This window comes from Pristiophorus japonicus, chromosome 17 (genome assembly GCF_044704955.1).
Source record: "Pristiophorus japonicus isolate sPriJap1 chromosome 17, sPriJap1.hap1, whole genome shotgun sequence".
NCBI lineage: Eukaryota > Metazoa > Chordata > Chondrichthyes > Pristiophoridae > Pristiophorus > Pristiophorus japonicus.
Window position 1 is genome coordinate 128,111,327 of NC_091993.1, and position 15,468 is coordinate 128,126,794.

The 15,468-nt window shown below is 49.0% G+C and overlaps 1 protein-coding gene across 2 annotated transcripts in view; it reads right to left on the reverse strand.

The window, feature by feature from the left end:
• The window catches only part of LOC139228097 (serine/threonine-protein kinase TBK1-like), a 74,748-nt gene that overhangs the window by 43,641 nt on the left and 15,639 nt on the right, over positions 1 to 15,468 (reverse strand). For both annotated transcript variants that reach the window (XM_070859281.1, XM_070859280.1), the window contains exons 5-11: positions 15,176 to 15,357; positions 14,032 to 14,192; positions 13,046 to 13,156; positions 9,782 to 9,961; positions 4,145 to 4,341; positions 3,094 to 3,152; positions 1,690 to 1,781 (exon numbers count right to left, since the gene is read on the reverse strand). In XM_070859281.1, the coding sequence (XP_070715382.1) occupies positions 1,690 to 1,781; positions 3,094 to 3,152; positions 4,145 to 4,341; positions 9,782 to 9,961; positions 13,046 to 13,156; positions 14,032 to 14,192; positions 15,176 to 15,357 (982 nt within the window). The remainder of the gene's footprint in view (positions 1 to 1,689; positions 1,782 to 3,093; positions 3,153 to 4,144; positions 4,342 to 9,781; positions 9,962 to 13,045; positions 13,157 to 14,031; positions 14,193 to 15,175; positions 15,358 to 15,468) is intronic.

Sequence of the window (15,468 nt, forward strand, 5' to 3'; positions counted from 1 at the left end):
GGGATCACAGACCAGGCAGAGACCCTGTGGGAGCACATCTGGATTATTAAAAGGAACAAAACCAGTTCAAAAGACTGGACTATCCGAATGCTCTCCTGCCCAGCCTCCATAAACCTGAGGTAATCTACAAGTCAGCTGTCCGTGTCCTAACTCGCACCAAGTCCCGCTCATCCATCACCCCCTGTGCTCGCTGCCCTGTGTCCTAACTCGCACCGAGTCCCGCTCACCCATCACCCCCTGTGCTCGCTGCCCCGTGTCCTAACTCACACCGAGTCCCGCTCACCCATCACCCCCTGTGCTCGCTGCCCCGTGTCCTAACTCATACCGAGTCCCGCTCACCCATCACCCCCTGTGCTCACTGCCCCGTGTCCTAACTCACACCCAGTCCCGCTCACCCATCACCCCCTGTGCTCACTGCCCCGTGTCCTAACTCACACCGAGTCCCACTCACCCATCACCCCCTGTGCTCACTGCCCTGTGTCCTAACTCACACCGAGTCCCACTCACCCATCACCCCCTGTGCTCGCTGCCCTGTGTCCTAACTCGCACCCAGTCCCACTCACCCATCACCCCCTGTGCTCGCTGACCCATGTCCTAACTCACACCGAGTCCCACTCACCCATCACCCCCTGTGCTCACTGCCCCGTGTCCTAACTCACACAGAGTCCCACTCATCCCTCACCTCCTGTGTTCGCTGACCGACATTGGCTCCCGGTTAAGCAACGCCTCAATTTCAAAATTCTCATCTTTGATTTCAAATCCCGCCCCCTGCCTCCCCGCCCCCTCCACCCTGGCCCTCGCCCCTCCCTATCTCTGTAATCTCCTCCAGCCCCTCTGCCCCCACCGAGATGTCTGCGCTCCTCCAATTCTGGCCTCTTGCGTATCCCTGATTATAATCGCTCCATCGGTGGCCGTGCCTTCAGCTGCCTGGGCCCCAAGCTCTGGAATTCCCTCCCTAAACCTCTCTGCCTCTCTCTCCTCCTTTAAGACACCCCATAAAACCGACCTCTTTGACCAAGGTTTTGGTCCCCTGTCCGAATATTTCCTTATGGGGCTCGGTGTCAAATTTTGTCTGATAATAGCTCCTGAGAAACGCCTTCGGACATTGTACTAATTTAAAGCTGCTATATAAATGCAAGTTGTTGGCACCCACAACAACAACCTGCATTTATATAGCGCCTTTAACATAGGCGCAGAATCAGAAAAGCACGATCCAAAAAAGGGGTGCGTCAGTTCTACGGCTGTACGTGTCGAATTTCACAAGAGGTGTGCAGCCCAATCACTGACTGTGAAGTATTTCTGTGTCAGACGTGTAACAAGGTCACAGCACTGCACAAGGAAGGAATGACCTCAGTCCCGACAGGAAGGTCATTTGGCCAAGGTTGATTTCCCCTTCCACACTGTAATGTAGGCACCAGTGAGCATGCTCATGGGTTTGTGGAGCTGGTGCACTGGGAGTGGCTTAGCCAGTCACGTGATGTTCACAAGACTCAATGAAAACCCCAGTCAGTTGGGTCTAGGTCATCCACGATGAGGTATGCAGTTGTGAGCCTGGTGGATGAACTGGTAATGTACAGTGTGATTGTTAAATCTTTGTTAATAAACCAACTAGTTCTTAATAGCAATGTGTTGCTATGAATTCTTAAGCCAAGAACCCATGAAAAAACTCCATTGCAGGCCGATACTCACACCATCCAGTATATGCCCCGCAGGATGAAGTCCTGACATTTCATCAGGGATTGTGTGATCCTCAGCAGCTGGTGTACAGCACTCGTCACCGTCTGAAATACAAAACACACGCCAGGTCCAACCAGCGACAGCGCTGTCACTCGACGCACTGCAAAATGTTCCTTATCATAATTAATATATTGTAATCACCAAAGAGAGAGACGTTAGTGAGGAGGAATGGAATACCTACCCCTTTTCCAGCACACAAGAACCAATCAAACATTCCCAGGACAGACACAGGGGATTAGATACAGAGTAAAGTTCCCTCTACACTGTCCCATCAAACACTCCCAGGGCAGGTACAGCACGGGGTTAGATACAGAGTAAAGCTTCCTCTACACTGTCCCATCAAACACTCCCAGGACAGGTACAGCACGGGTTAGATACAGAGTAAAGCTCCCTCTACACTGTCCCATCAAACACTCCCAGGGCAGGTACAGCACGGGGTTAGATAGAGAGTAAAGCTCCCTCTACACTGTCCCATCAAACACTCCCAGGGCAGGTACAGGAGGTTAGATACAGAGTAAAGCTCCCTCTACACTGTCCCATCAAACAGTCCCAGGGCAGGTACAGGGGGTTAGATACAGAGTAAAGCTCCCTCTACACTGTCCCATCAAACACTCCCAGGGTAGGTACAGCATGGGGTTAGATACAGAGTAAAGTTCCCTCTACACTGTCCCATCAAACACTCCCAGGGTAGGTACAGCACGGGTTAGATACAGAGTAAAGCTCCCTCTACACTGTCCCATCAAACACTCCCAGGGCAGGTACAGCACGGGGTTAGATAGAGAGTAAAGCTCCCTCTACACTGTCCCATCAAACACTCCCAGGGCAGGTACAGGGGGTTAGATACAGAGTAAAGCTCCCTCTACACTGTCCCATCAAACACTCCCAGGACAGGTACAGGGGGGTTAGATACAGAGTAAAGCTCCCTCTACACTGTCCCATCAAACACTCCCAGGACAGGTACAGGGGGGTTAGATACAGAGTAAAGCTCCTGTACATTACCCAATAATGGGGCTCAGCCCCACCCTGCACGGACAACCCCCTTTCTGTACCCGCGCCCAATTCCATTCCTCACACCAGTCGTTCTGTGGCCAATTTAGCTCAGTGCAGAATTCGGGCACATTGTGACCCACCCCAACATAGAACTAACCCAAACGTATTCACAGGCAGCGGCAAGGAAGGGGACTCCAGCCATCTGTCAGGCCTGGATTTGGTTTTGGGTCCCTTTGATGAAAAGCCTGTGTCCAAACCACCACCCACCCAACCTGCCCCCTCCCAGCCCCTCCCCTCACGCGCCACACCCATCACCCCAACCCTCGCGCCCGCTTCTCCGCGCCCCCGTTACAAACTAACAGTTACCTTTGCGAGATTTGCATCGTTGATTATATCAAACTTCGGAGGAAACATTGGCACCTCCGCTGTGAACAGAGGGGACAAGAGAATATCGGTGAAAAATTAAGGAGCACAATCTCCGCAAACTCCTCTGCCCGAGACTAACTCAGCTCCACAGACCCACTCACTCACATCACACACAAGGTGGTCTTTCCACGTGGTGTACATTGTGTAAACAAACAAAAATCATTTCCCCCAAACACTATTTTCATGGCAGGATTCTTTTAAGTCTGCTTTACATCATTATTAAAACTAATATCCCACCCAAGAGACTGGGGCAGTACTGAGGGAGTGCTGCACTGTCGGAGGGGCAGTACTGAGGGAGTGCTGCACTGTCGGAGGGACAGTACTGAGGGAGTGCTGCACTGTCGGAGGGGCAGTACTGAGGGAGTGCTGCACTGTCGGAGGGGCAGTACTGAGGGAGCGCCGCACTGTCGGAGGGGCAGTACTGAGGGAGTGCTGCACTGTCGGAGGGGCAGTACTGAGGGAGCGCCGCACTGTCAGAGGGGCAGTATTGAGGGAGCGCCGCACTGTCAAAGGGGCAGTACTGAGGGAGTGCTGCACTGTCAAAGGGGCAGTACTGAGGGAGCGTCGCACTGTGAAAGGTGCCATTTTTTTGGATGAGGTATCAAACCAAGGCCTTGTCTACCCTCTCAAGTGGAGTAGGGAATTTTTCCCGATGACCTGGCCAATATTTATCCTTCAACATTTCCAAATGAGGTTACGTGAGAAAACAAGCATTAGTGAGGCCTTTGCGGTTAGGCCTGGTGGCTGTATCTACACACTACGGGCGGGAATGAGGGGTGTACCATCACCAGCCCAACATAAATGGTGCTGTGCGTTGCAGCTCCCTCCAAGGCCTGAGGTTTACACGGGAACACAATTGAGCTGATCACCACGATGAAAGGGTGCCTCGAGTTTTGGGGGGTAATCTCCACGACTGAATCTTGAGCCCCACCTCACTCAAACTGGGCAATTGGAAGCCCCGGCTAAAGCTCTCAAGAATCCAGCCACTTACGCTCTTTGTATGCGACCCCAATGGGTGGCTTGTGCTCGGCACTGACCAGGATGATGGGCCTATCCTCTGTAGTTTTAGGCAGGAACTGCAGCTGTTGGGTTAGCTGCTGTGCCAAGCGATGGCCCTCGTAAATTAACTCTTGGTTCGGAGAGGAGATGTCAGTCTGTCTGAAGATCTCGTCCATCAACAGGTTGGTTCTGCGAAAAATCATGGCAGGGTATTGATGTGGTGATTATGGGTGGACCGACACTAACCTACCCACCTCGGTCTTGTCTCGACAGACTTTAATCAATGCTTTTATGGTTATTGCTGCTCCCAACAGTCCTATCGATCTTACACGCTCTTCCTTCGCTCCGTATCCTTTAACTCATTCTTCTCCAGAACTTCTCATCTCTCCATTATAATCCATAGACTTTGAAAACCCCAAGCTTTGCATCCCTTAATCAATATCTCGTGAATGACCTCATCTCTCCTCAACTCAACATGCCCTGTGGGCCTTCATCACAACAGTGACTACACTTCAAAAGTACTTCATTGGCTGTAAAACGCTTTGGAACATCCTGAAAGGCGCTATAGAAATGCAAGTCTTTCCTTCTTACTCGGTTTCTCCAGAACAGGTGTTGGGAAATGTGAGTAATTCGAGAGGATCTCAATAGTGAATGATGACAGGGATAAGGCTATCAATCTGAAGGGGGGGGAAGAGTGGGCCATACCAAATCTGCTGCGCTGTGCATCCTGATAACTGATGTGATAACGCCTCTGGTAAATGTCCATGTCACTTCTTCAGCAGCATCTCCCAAACCCGTGACCTCTACCACCTAGAAGGACAAGGGCAGCAGGCGCATGGGAACACCACCAGCTCCACATTCCCCTCCCAGTCACACACCATCCTGACTGGGAAATATATCGGCCGTTCCTTCATCGTCGCTGGGTCACAATCCTGGAACTCCCTCCCTAACAGCACTGTGGGAGCACCTTCACCACACGGACTGCAGCGGTTCAAGAAGGCGGCTCACCACCACCTTCTCGAGGGGCAATTAGGGATGGGCAATAAATGCCGGCCTTGCCAGCGACGCCCACATCCGGGAACGAATAAAACTAAAATGGAGGAGTGTGACCTTTGGGCTGATAGGAGGCTGATGGTTTCAGATACCAAATGATCAAGCCTATAACAACCACAACACCAACTTGCATTCATATAGTGCAACAAATGGTCTTTAATGACTTTATTAGCTGGTCTGCAGAATACAGAAAGTGCAAAGTTATCTGGCTCTGGAGAATACAAAGCTTTGAGGATGTCTGCTCGAACAGAGACCGGCTACGCTGTCTAGAATTATCTCCAGCCTCTTTGCTAATCAGTTTCTCTCCTCATATTATCTTTAAACCAGCCTCTAGGCCCCAGTGCGGACTAGCTTTCAGCACTTCGTTATTTCCACCAGTTCATTTCCCGAGCGCAGATGCTGACTCTGCCCGTACCAGAATTTAAACGTTGCTTTATTGCCATCGTTGTGCTCTTTATAATCACATTGGGACCTACATTCCCACATTACAACAGTGACCACACTCCAAAAGTACTTCATTGGCTGTAAAGCGCTTTGGGACGTCTGGTGGTCGTGAAAGGTGCTATATAAATGCAAGTCTTTCTTTCTTTTCCTGACATGCTTCTGTTTGCACAAGGTTATAAATAGTTAGTTTGAAGAATTCTCCATTTTGCAATATACGCAGAGGTCAGGATGTCAAATGCCACCGTAGTGAGTTGGGAAATTGAATTGAGTTTTTGGGCTGGCACTGGGCAGAATAACCGGAAAACTGTTGGATTGTCGTAAGAACCCAACTGGTTCCCAAACGTCCTTCAGGGAAGGGAATCTGTCGCTCCTCTCCCTGGTCTGGGCCTACAAGTGACTCCAGTCCCACACTGCATGGCTGACTCGCAACACCCTCAGGGCAACTCGAGTTGGACAAAACAACATGGCCTTTCCAGATTGCCCAAATTCTAGAACAAATAAATAAAAAAATAATGTCAACGACTCCAGTATCGTTGTATCATGTGACTGCCGGGATAGTCGAAGGCAAACTAAAAGGATCTGGTCTTTTTATCGTCCAGAAATTCCGATATATTATCATATTTACATAAACGCTTGTGTGGCAAGTTGGATTTCTCAATGCTCTGCTGATCAGTAGGTTGTGCTGGAGTGCAGCAGCCTGGGCAAACTAAATGGGTAAGGGGTCGTGTCGCACTCTCAGGCCTTCACAGCAATGCTCTACACTGGACCAGAGCCGGGCTATGGACTGAGAGAGCATATATATTAGAGATAGCGAGAGAGTGATAGAGAGATAGAGAGAGAGAGAGAGATAGAGAGAGATAGAGAGAGAGAGATAGAGAGAGATAGAGAGATAGAGAGAGATAGAGAGAGATAGATAGAGAGAGATAGAGAAAGAGATAGTGAGAGAGAGAGATAGTGAGAGAGATAGTGAGAGATAGAGAGAGAGTAAGAGAGATAGAGAGAGAGAGAGAGAGAGAGAGATAGAGAGAGAGAGAGAGAGAGAGTGAGAGTGAGAGTGAGTGTGAGTGTGAGAGTGAGAGTGAGAGTGAGTGAGAGATAGAGTGAGAGAGAGATAGAAAGAGAGAGAGATAGAAAGAGAGAGAGAGTAAGAGAGATAGAGATAGAGATAGAGATGGAGATAGAGATAGAGATAGAGAGATAGAGATAGAAAAAGAGAGAGAGAGAGAGAGAGATAGAGAGAGAGAGATAGTGAGAGAGAGAGATAGAGAGTGAGAGAGAGATAGAAAGAGAGACAGATATATATATATAGGTATATGTACATATATATAAATGAGAGAGAGAGAGAGAAAATGAGAGTGAGAGAGGGAGTGAGACAGATATATATATATATAGATATATGTACATATATATAGATGAGAGAGAGAGAGAGAGAAAATGAGTGAGAGGGAGTGAGACAGATATATATATATAGAAATATAGTTAGATAGATAGAGAGAGAGAGAGAGAGAGAGATACAGAGAGAGAGAGATAGAGAGTGAGAGTGAGACATAGATATATATATATATAAAAATAAAGAGAGAGAGAGAGATAAAGAGAGATATAGAGCTGTAGAGAGAGATAGAGAGAGAAATAGAGATAGATAAAGAGAGAGAGATAGAGAGATACAGATAGAGAGCGAGAGAGAGAGTGTGAGATAGATAGAGAGAGATAGAGAAATAGAGAGCTAGAAATAAAGATAGAGAGATAGATAGAGAGCTATGGAGAGTGATAGCGATAGATAGAGAGAGATAAAGATAGAAAGATATATATATATATATATATATATATATATATTTAATTATTTAAAAGTGGGGGAAATTCTTTAAATTTCTTTAGCTTTGTTTTAATCTGTATAGATTGTGTACAAAAAAAAGTTCTTTTGAGTTAATATTTTTGAATTCTAAATTGGTTGCAGTTGTAAAGTGATAATTACCACACTAAACTAATTGGGCACGTGAGTTATTCTGATTCAATATATATATTAGAGAGAGATGGAGAGGTAGTGAATGGAGGTTGGAGGTTGGAGGTCGGAGGTTGGAGGTCGGAGGTCGGAGGTCTCCTGCCCTCGCAGAGTTGGAGGGGAGAAGTGCAAGGACCCGCCGGCCCTGGATTGTCAGGCGCCCGGCAGCCTGAGTAAAGCTGGGACTGGACTGACTGCCGACCTGCCCAGGGAATTGAACATGGTACCGACGCTGAAACAGGGGAGGCAATTCATTATAAACATGCACAAGAGAACCTTTCGGGTGTTCTATGACGATGTGAAAACTGCAAACCACTTCCATCACAAGGAGAGCTTGTGTAGTGCGATGGGTGGGAACCTTGTTCTCTCACATCAGGGACCTGGGCTGGAAATCAGCCGGGATCAAGTGTCACGTAGCAGAAAAATAGCACGGGTTTGCAGAAATTGAGCACTTGTCGAGAAGAGGGTGTTGGTCTATAGTTGTGACTGATGCACTTTCTTAAGGCAGAATGGAAGGAACTTTAGGTAGCATCTGACACATGCTAAAATGCTTAATATTGTGTAAGGGAAGACTGTCCTGGTCTACCAGTGCTGTACTATTATTAATTTATCTTTATATTTCAGTAACGTTATTCTTTAATCTTTGACTGTCAAGCAAGCCGATCCCAAGTCCACTGGGCTGTTGGACCAGGGCTGAAGCTGTAGCAATGCTCAGTCTCGGGATGAAATCAGAAGAGGTTTGATTAAAGACGAGCATTGAATCATTTATGAACAGTGGGGGTAACCTGTGAGTCCTTCAGATTGGGGCTTCTGTACAAGTAGGAGATTGTCAGAACGGAAATGACACAGAGGCAGACTTATCATGAAAAGGTTCACTTGGTGGAATAGCAATTATATCTAACAAAAGTCAAACTATCGATAAAACAACAAAATCGGGGAGTTGTGCCGGGCTATGGAAAAAGGAGCTTGTTAATAAGTAAGGAAAACTAAAGTTATTGATAAAGGGTAAGCCAATTAAATTCTCCTTATATGGAGTATTTTAACTTTTATATATTTATGTAAGAAAAGAAAGATTTGGATTTATATAGTGCCTTTCACGATCACCAGACGTCCCTTAACACTTTACAGCCAATGAAGTACTTTTGGAGTGTAGTCACTGTTGTAATGTGGGAAACACGGCAGCCAATTTGCGCACAGCAAGCTCCCACACACAGCAATGTGATAATGACCAGATAATCTGTTTTAGTGATGTTGATTGAGGGATATTTCACGATCACCAGACGTCCCTTAACACTTTACAGCCAATGAAGTACTTTTGGAGTGTAGTCACTGTTGTAATGTGGGAAACACGGCAGCCAATTTGCGCACAGCAAGCTCCCACACACAGCAATGTGATAATGACCAGATAATCTGTTTTAGTGATGTTGATTGAGGGATAAATATTGACCAGGACACCGGGGATAACTCCCCTGCTCGTCTTTGAAATAGTGAGACAGAATTGTGCCAATTACTATGGGGAGGGAGTAAGAGAAATGTATAAAAACAGTTTGTAATAAGATTCGTAAAGACCAAAGATACGGAGCTCAGAACTGGAACAACTTTCAATTCTTCAAGTGAGGCAACAAGCTCATGTTGTTAGTAATGTCTTTTAGGTGTAAGTTTATGTAATTACTCCATGCTTAATAAAATGGTGACAACTGATATTCAACGTTTAAGAGCTTTATTGATTTGAGCAGTAAATGATGAATAAGATCCCCTCCTTGAACAATTGTCAAGTCTAGAAAGTGTGTCTCATTCATCAGTACCGACACCGTTACCTCAAAATATGGTATAAATTCACCCAAAAAATGGAGAGGCAAATTCAACGAGCCGGCTCTCCCACTGGGGGGCCGGTCGGTCCTTATGGTTTGAGATCGGGCACCGCACCATGGCACCAATTCACAGTCCCTTGGCCCATCGAACGTCGCTTCCCCTTGGGAGTGTGGGATCAGTGAACTTACACTTCAGGGAAAATAGAAAAAGCTAATTGGAGATCCAGAGAATGAAACAGAAACCTTCTGGTTGAACGTGAGACGGTTTCCAAACTTACTATCATTAAGTCTAAAGAGGATACAAACAAAGAGGGAGGCTTACGTGTTGTACGAGTTGACATAGATCTTGTGCATCGTAGCTTGCTGCAATGAGAAGACGTGGACCACGGTTCTGTGGAGGATGTCATTGGCTTCTGCAAAGAACTGGTCAAATCCCCAACACTTGGCCTGGTCGGCCTCGAGGATACTGGCGAGGATAGGAACCAAGAGGCCCTTCAAACCCCTGGAGGAAGATAGCAGAGGGGGAAAAGAGCACAGCAGGTGAGTTATACCGCTCACTGGTAGCTGCAGAGGTCATCAACCAAACAGAACCGGGGGCAGGCAGAAGATCATCAGAATTAGGAGCAGGAGTCGGCCATTCGGCCCCTCGAGCCTGTTCCGCCATTCAATAAGATCATGGCTGATCTTCGACCTCAACTCCACTTTCCAGCCCGATCCCCATATCCCTCGATTCCCCAAGTGTCCAAAAATCTATCGATCTCAGCCTTGAATATACTCAACGACCCATCATCTACAGCTCTCTGAGGAGAGAATTCCAACGATTCACCAGCCTCTGAGTGAAGAAATTTCTCCTTATCTCAGTCTGGTGACTGTTCTACATGGGTAACGGGGGATTTGTGGAACTGCTGGAAAGTTCCAGTTTGACCATGGCTTCGGTCACTCAGGGAATCCTTTCCAACACATGTCTGTGGAATGTCACAAAATTTATTTCCATTTTCATAAACTATTACTTACATTCCCTTTCTCCTGCTCCAATGGTCAAACTCGCCTCCCTCTGATGTCGCGCTGAGCCGCACTGAACAGGATAGTCTCAGATTCCAGCCCTGGCCTGTGTTCAGTACTGAGCTCATTGGGTAGGAATGCTGCAATTGTCTCAATGCCCTGGACCAGTGAGAGTCAGTGTGTGTGGGACCGTACCCCAGTGAGAGTCAGTGTGTGTGGGACCCGTACCCCAGTGAGAGTCAGTGTGTGTGGGACTGTACCCCAGTGAGAGTCAGTCTGTGTGGGACCCATACCCCAGTGAGAGTCAGTGTGTGTGGGACCGTACCCCAGTGAGAGTCAGTGTGTGAGACCCGTACCCCAGTGAGAGTCAGTGTGTGTGGGACTGTACCCCAGTGAGAGTCAGTGTGTGTGGGACTGTACCCCAGTGAGAGTCAGTGTGTGTGTGACTGTACCCCAGTGAGAGTCAGTGTGTGTGGGACCGTACCCCAGTGAGAGTCAGTGTGTGTGGGACTGTACCTCAGTGAGAGTCAGTGTGTGTGGGACTGTACCCCAGTGAGAGTCAGTGTGTGTGGGACTGTACCTCAGTGAGAGTCAGTGTGTGTGGGACTGTACCCCAGTGAGAGTCAGTGTGTGTGGGACCCGTACCCCAGTGAGAGTCAGTGTGTGTGGGACCGTACCCCAGTGAGTCAGTGTGTGTGGGACCCGTACCCCAGTGAGAGTCAGTGTGTGTGGGACCCGTACCCCAGTGAGAGTCAGTGTGTGTGGGACCGTAACCCAGTGAGAGTCAGTGTGTGTGGGACCCGTACCCCAGTGAGAGTCAGTGTGTGTGGGACCGTACCCCAGTGAGAGTCAGTGTGTGTGGGACCCGTACCCCAGTGAGAGTCAGTGTGCGTGGGACCGTACCCCAGTGAGAGTCAGTGTGTGTGGGACTGTACCCCAGTGAGAGTCAGTGTGTGTGGGACTGTACCCCAGTGAGAGTCAGTGTGTGTGGGACTGTACCCCAGTGAGAGTCAGTGTGTGTGGGACTGTACCCCAGTGAGAGTCAGTGTGTATGGGACTGTACCCCAGTGAGAGTCAGTGTGTGTGGGACTGTACCCTAGTGAGAGTCAGTGTGTGTGGGACTGTACCCCAGTGAGAGTCAGTGTGTGTGGGACCCACACCCCAGTGAGAGTCAGTGTGTGTGGGACCCACACCCCAGTGAGAGTCAGTGTGTGTGGGACCCGTACCCCAGTGAGAGTCAGTGTGTGTGGGACTGTACCCCAGAGAGAGTCAGTCTGTGTGGGACCCATACCCCAGTGAGAGTCAATGTGTGTGGGACCGTACCCGAGTGTGAGTCAGTGTGTGTGGGACTGTACCCCAGTGAGAGTCAGTGTGTGTGGGACTGTACCCCAGTGAGAGTCAGTGTGTGTGGGATTGTACCCCAGTGAGAGTCATTGTGTGTGGGACCATACCCCAGTGAGAGTCAGTGTGTGTGGGACCGTACCCCAGTGAGAGTCAGTGTGTGTGGGACTGTACCCCAGTGAGAGTCAGTGTGTGAGATCCGTACCCCAGTGAGAGTCAGTGTGTGTGGGACTGTACCCCAGTGAGAGTCAGTGTGTGTGGGACTGTACCCCAGTGAGAATCAGTGTGTGTGGGACACATACCCCAGTGAGAGTCAGTGTGTGTGGGACTGTACCCCAGTGAGAGTCAGAGTGTGTGGGACCCGTACCCCAGTGAGAGTCAGTGTGTGTGGGACTGTACCCCAGTGAGAGTCAGTGTGTGTGGGACTGTACCCCAGTGAGAGTCAGTGTGTGTGGGACTGTACCCCAGTGAGAGTCAGTTTGTGTGGGACCCGTACCCCAGTGAGAGTCAGTGTGTGTGGGACTGTACCCCAGTGAGAGTCAGTGTGTGTGGGACCCGTACCCCAGTGAGAGTCAGTGTGTGTGGGACCCGTACCCCAGTTTATCCAATAACTCCTTTGAATTATTAAAAGAAATAACTTGTATGTGAAGCATCTTGCCATGTTCTCAGGACATCACAACCAATGAATTACTTTTTAAGAGTACAGCAAGATCCTACAAAGAGCGACTGAGATGATAAGCCAGTTGATGTGCTGGTCGAGGGATAAATGCTGGCTTCAGTATCGTGCTCTTCTTCAGGTCATGCAAGGAGACGAGTACCATCCAACTCAACAGACACAGGCCTTGGTTTGGCGTCCCAGTAAATACGGCACCTCTGACACTGCAGGGCTCCCTCAGCACTGCACTAGTGCCAGCGTGCATTGAGTGCTCAAGTCCTGGAGAAGGGTTTGAACCCACGACCTTCTGACTCACTGCCAACCGAGCCTCGCTGACACTTCCGATCAATTGCTTTGATCCCGAGCGTGCAGATCAGGTCAGCCACTGAACGACAGAACAGGCTCGAGGGGCTGAACGGCCTCCTCCTGTCCCCACCTTCCAGGACCACATGTGGCTCCACTTGCTCACAATGATCAAACACAGACCAACCCAACGTGCTCGAATAGGAAACTTTAAATCCCACGCTGAGCAGAGGTCAGAGATGGAGGGGACTCTGCTAAATTAAGACCCGTCATTCGAGGACTTACTGAGAGAGCCTGCATGTGATTGGCAGCTCGTTACTCCACTCCACCGGGCCGCAGTCTCGGTTCTGCACTCCCGCAATCGCGCCCGCCGGCTTCTCCGTCGTGATTTTATACCTGCAATTGAACCATTTTGAGATGATAAAGAGCTGGCCAATCTCCGAGAGAGACAGATGGGATAGTTGAGAGAGAAGCGATGGGGAAAGAACAGGCTGGGATAGAATGATGGCTGAGGGATTGAATGGGACAGATGTAACGGGATTGGATGAAGAAAAAAGAAAGACTTGCATTTATATAGCACCTTTCACGACCACCGGATGTCCCATAGTGCTTTACAGCCAATGAAGAACTTTTTTTGGATTGTAGTCACTGTTGTAATGTAGGAAATACGTCAGCCAATTTGCGCACAGCAAGCTCCCACACACAGCAATGTGATAATGACCAGATAATCTGTTTCAGTGATGTTGGTTGAAGGATAAATATTGGCCCCAGGACACTCCCCTGCTAACCCCCCCGCTGCGCTTCTTTGAAATAGTGCCATGGGATCTTTTACGTCCACCTGAGAGGGCAGACGGGGCCTCGGTTTAAAGTCTCATCTGAAAGACGGCACCTCCGACAGTGCAGCACTCCCTCAGTACTGCACTGGGAGCCTCAGCCTGGATTTTGTGCTCAGGTCCCTGGAGTGGGACTTGAACCCACGACCTTCTGACTCAGAGGCGAGAGTGCTGCCCACTGAGCCACGGCTGACAACATGGGATGGGCTAGAAGGATTAAAATAATGGGATGGGCACAAAAGAAGATAGAAACGAGGGGATTGGGCTGAAGTGAAATGAGATAGATGTAGTGGGATTGGATACAAGAATGGAGGAATGAGATGGAATGGGAAGGGAAGACACCGAAAGATGAAGCGATAGATCGACAGATTTGCGGATGGAGAATTGCCCTGATTAATATAAAGAAGCGATTCAGAAACACTGCTGACAGTGACTCACATCATCTCCTTGTTCTTGCGGGGTCCTCCATAGGGGATGAAAGGTAAACTGCCGGTTGCTACTTGGTAAAACGTCACACCGATGCTCCACAGATCCACGGTGACACCGTACGCCTTGTTCTGCGGTTTGCGGAGTACTGCGCGTTCGTACATATCCGGGTGCTGCCGGGACTCAACATCAAAGCAGTTAATGTCCGGAGATTGTGGCAGGAGGACAAGTCTCTCCCCCTCTCTCCCCCTTGGCCTTTTCCCAACCCCACCCCAATGTTTCTTTACTTAAGGCACTGACTGTTGCTGAGATAGGAAAAAAAATAAAAGACTTACATTTCTATAGCGCCTTTCACGATCACCGGACGTCCCAAAGCACTTTACAGCCAATGAAGTACTTTCTGAATGTAGTCACTGCAGTCACTTGAAATTGAAGATCAGACCTGGTCTTATTGAATGGTGGAGCAGGCTCGAGGGGCCATTCAATAAAATCATGGCTGATTGTTGACTTCAACTCCGCTTTCCTGCCCGCTTCCCTTCTGCCTCTGCTCTGTCCCCCCTCCAGCCCCACCCACCCTCTCAAACCCCCCCACCCTCTCCACCAGGATCAGATCAGCCCTGATCTTTTTAAATGGTGGAGCAGGCTCGAGGGGCCAAATGTCCTCTTATTTCTTCGGCCCAGACACGAGGTGAGGAAAATCCCCAGTGGGGGAGAGCTTTGGGAACTCGAGGCCTAATGTCCCCTGTTCCCCCCCCCCACGCTCGCTGCACCCCCCACATGGCACATCGTACATTACTCACATACTGGAGCACAAAATGGTATTTTCTGAAAGAAATCTATCCGATTTGCATTTGATGAAACAGCACTAACTGTTCGACATCTCCCTCGGGAGCCTGTTCCATAGATTGACCATTCGCTCACTGAAATATTGTTTCTGCAGATTAGTTATGAATTTACCCACTTCCAGCGCAGGCAGTGGCCTCTGGTTCCACTGTACAGGACACGATGAGACAGCTGGTCATCAGCGACATTATCCCGTCCCTTCAGAATCCTAAAAACAGCAATCACATGGCCTCTCCACCATCTCTCCCGGTGAGAGCTTGCCAAATGGTGTGTTACAGGTATACATTGATATTAATTTTGGAAGGCTACTCACCAAATACTCCTCGGTCCCGTACAGCGACATGAATTTCTCGTCGTCCTCGAGTTCCCGCGCTGCTCCGAAGTCGGTCAGTTTATAGACGGACTGACCGTATTCTCCAACCACTCGCATGATGTTCCCCGGCTTAATATCCCGATGGACGACTCCATTCGCTCTCAACTGGTTCATGCCATCAACTTGTAACAGAAGAGCGAGCGAGTAGCGACAGGTAGCAATAAAGGAACTCCAGCAAACGGGTCATTTTGGGGCCTTTCACTTGCTGGGACCTGGATCTCAGCCCAGCCTGG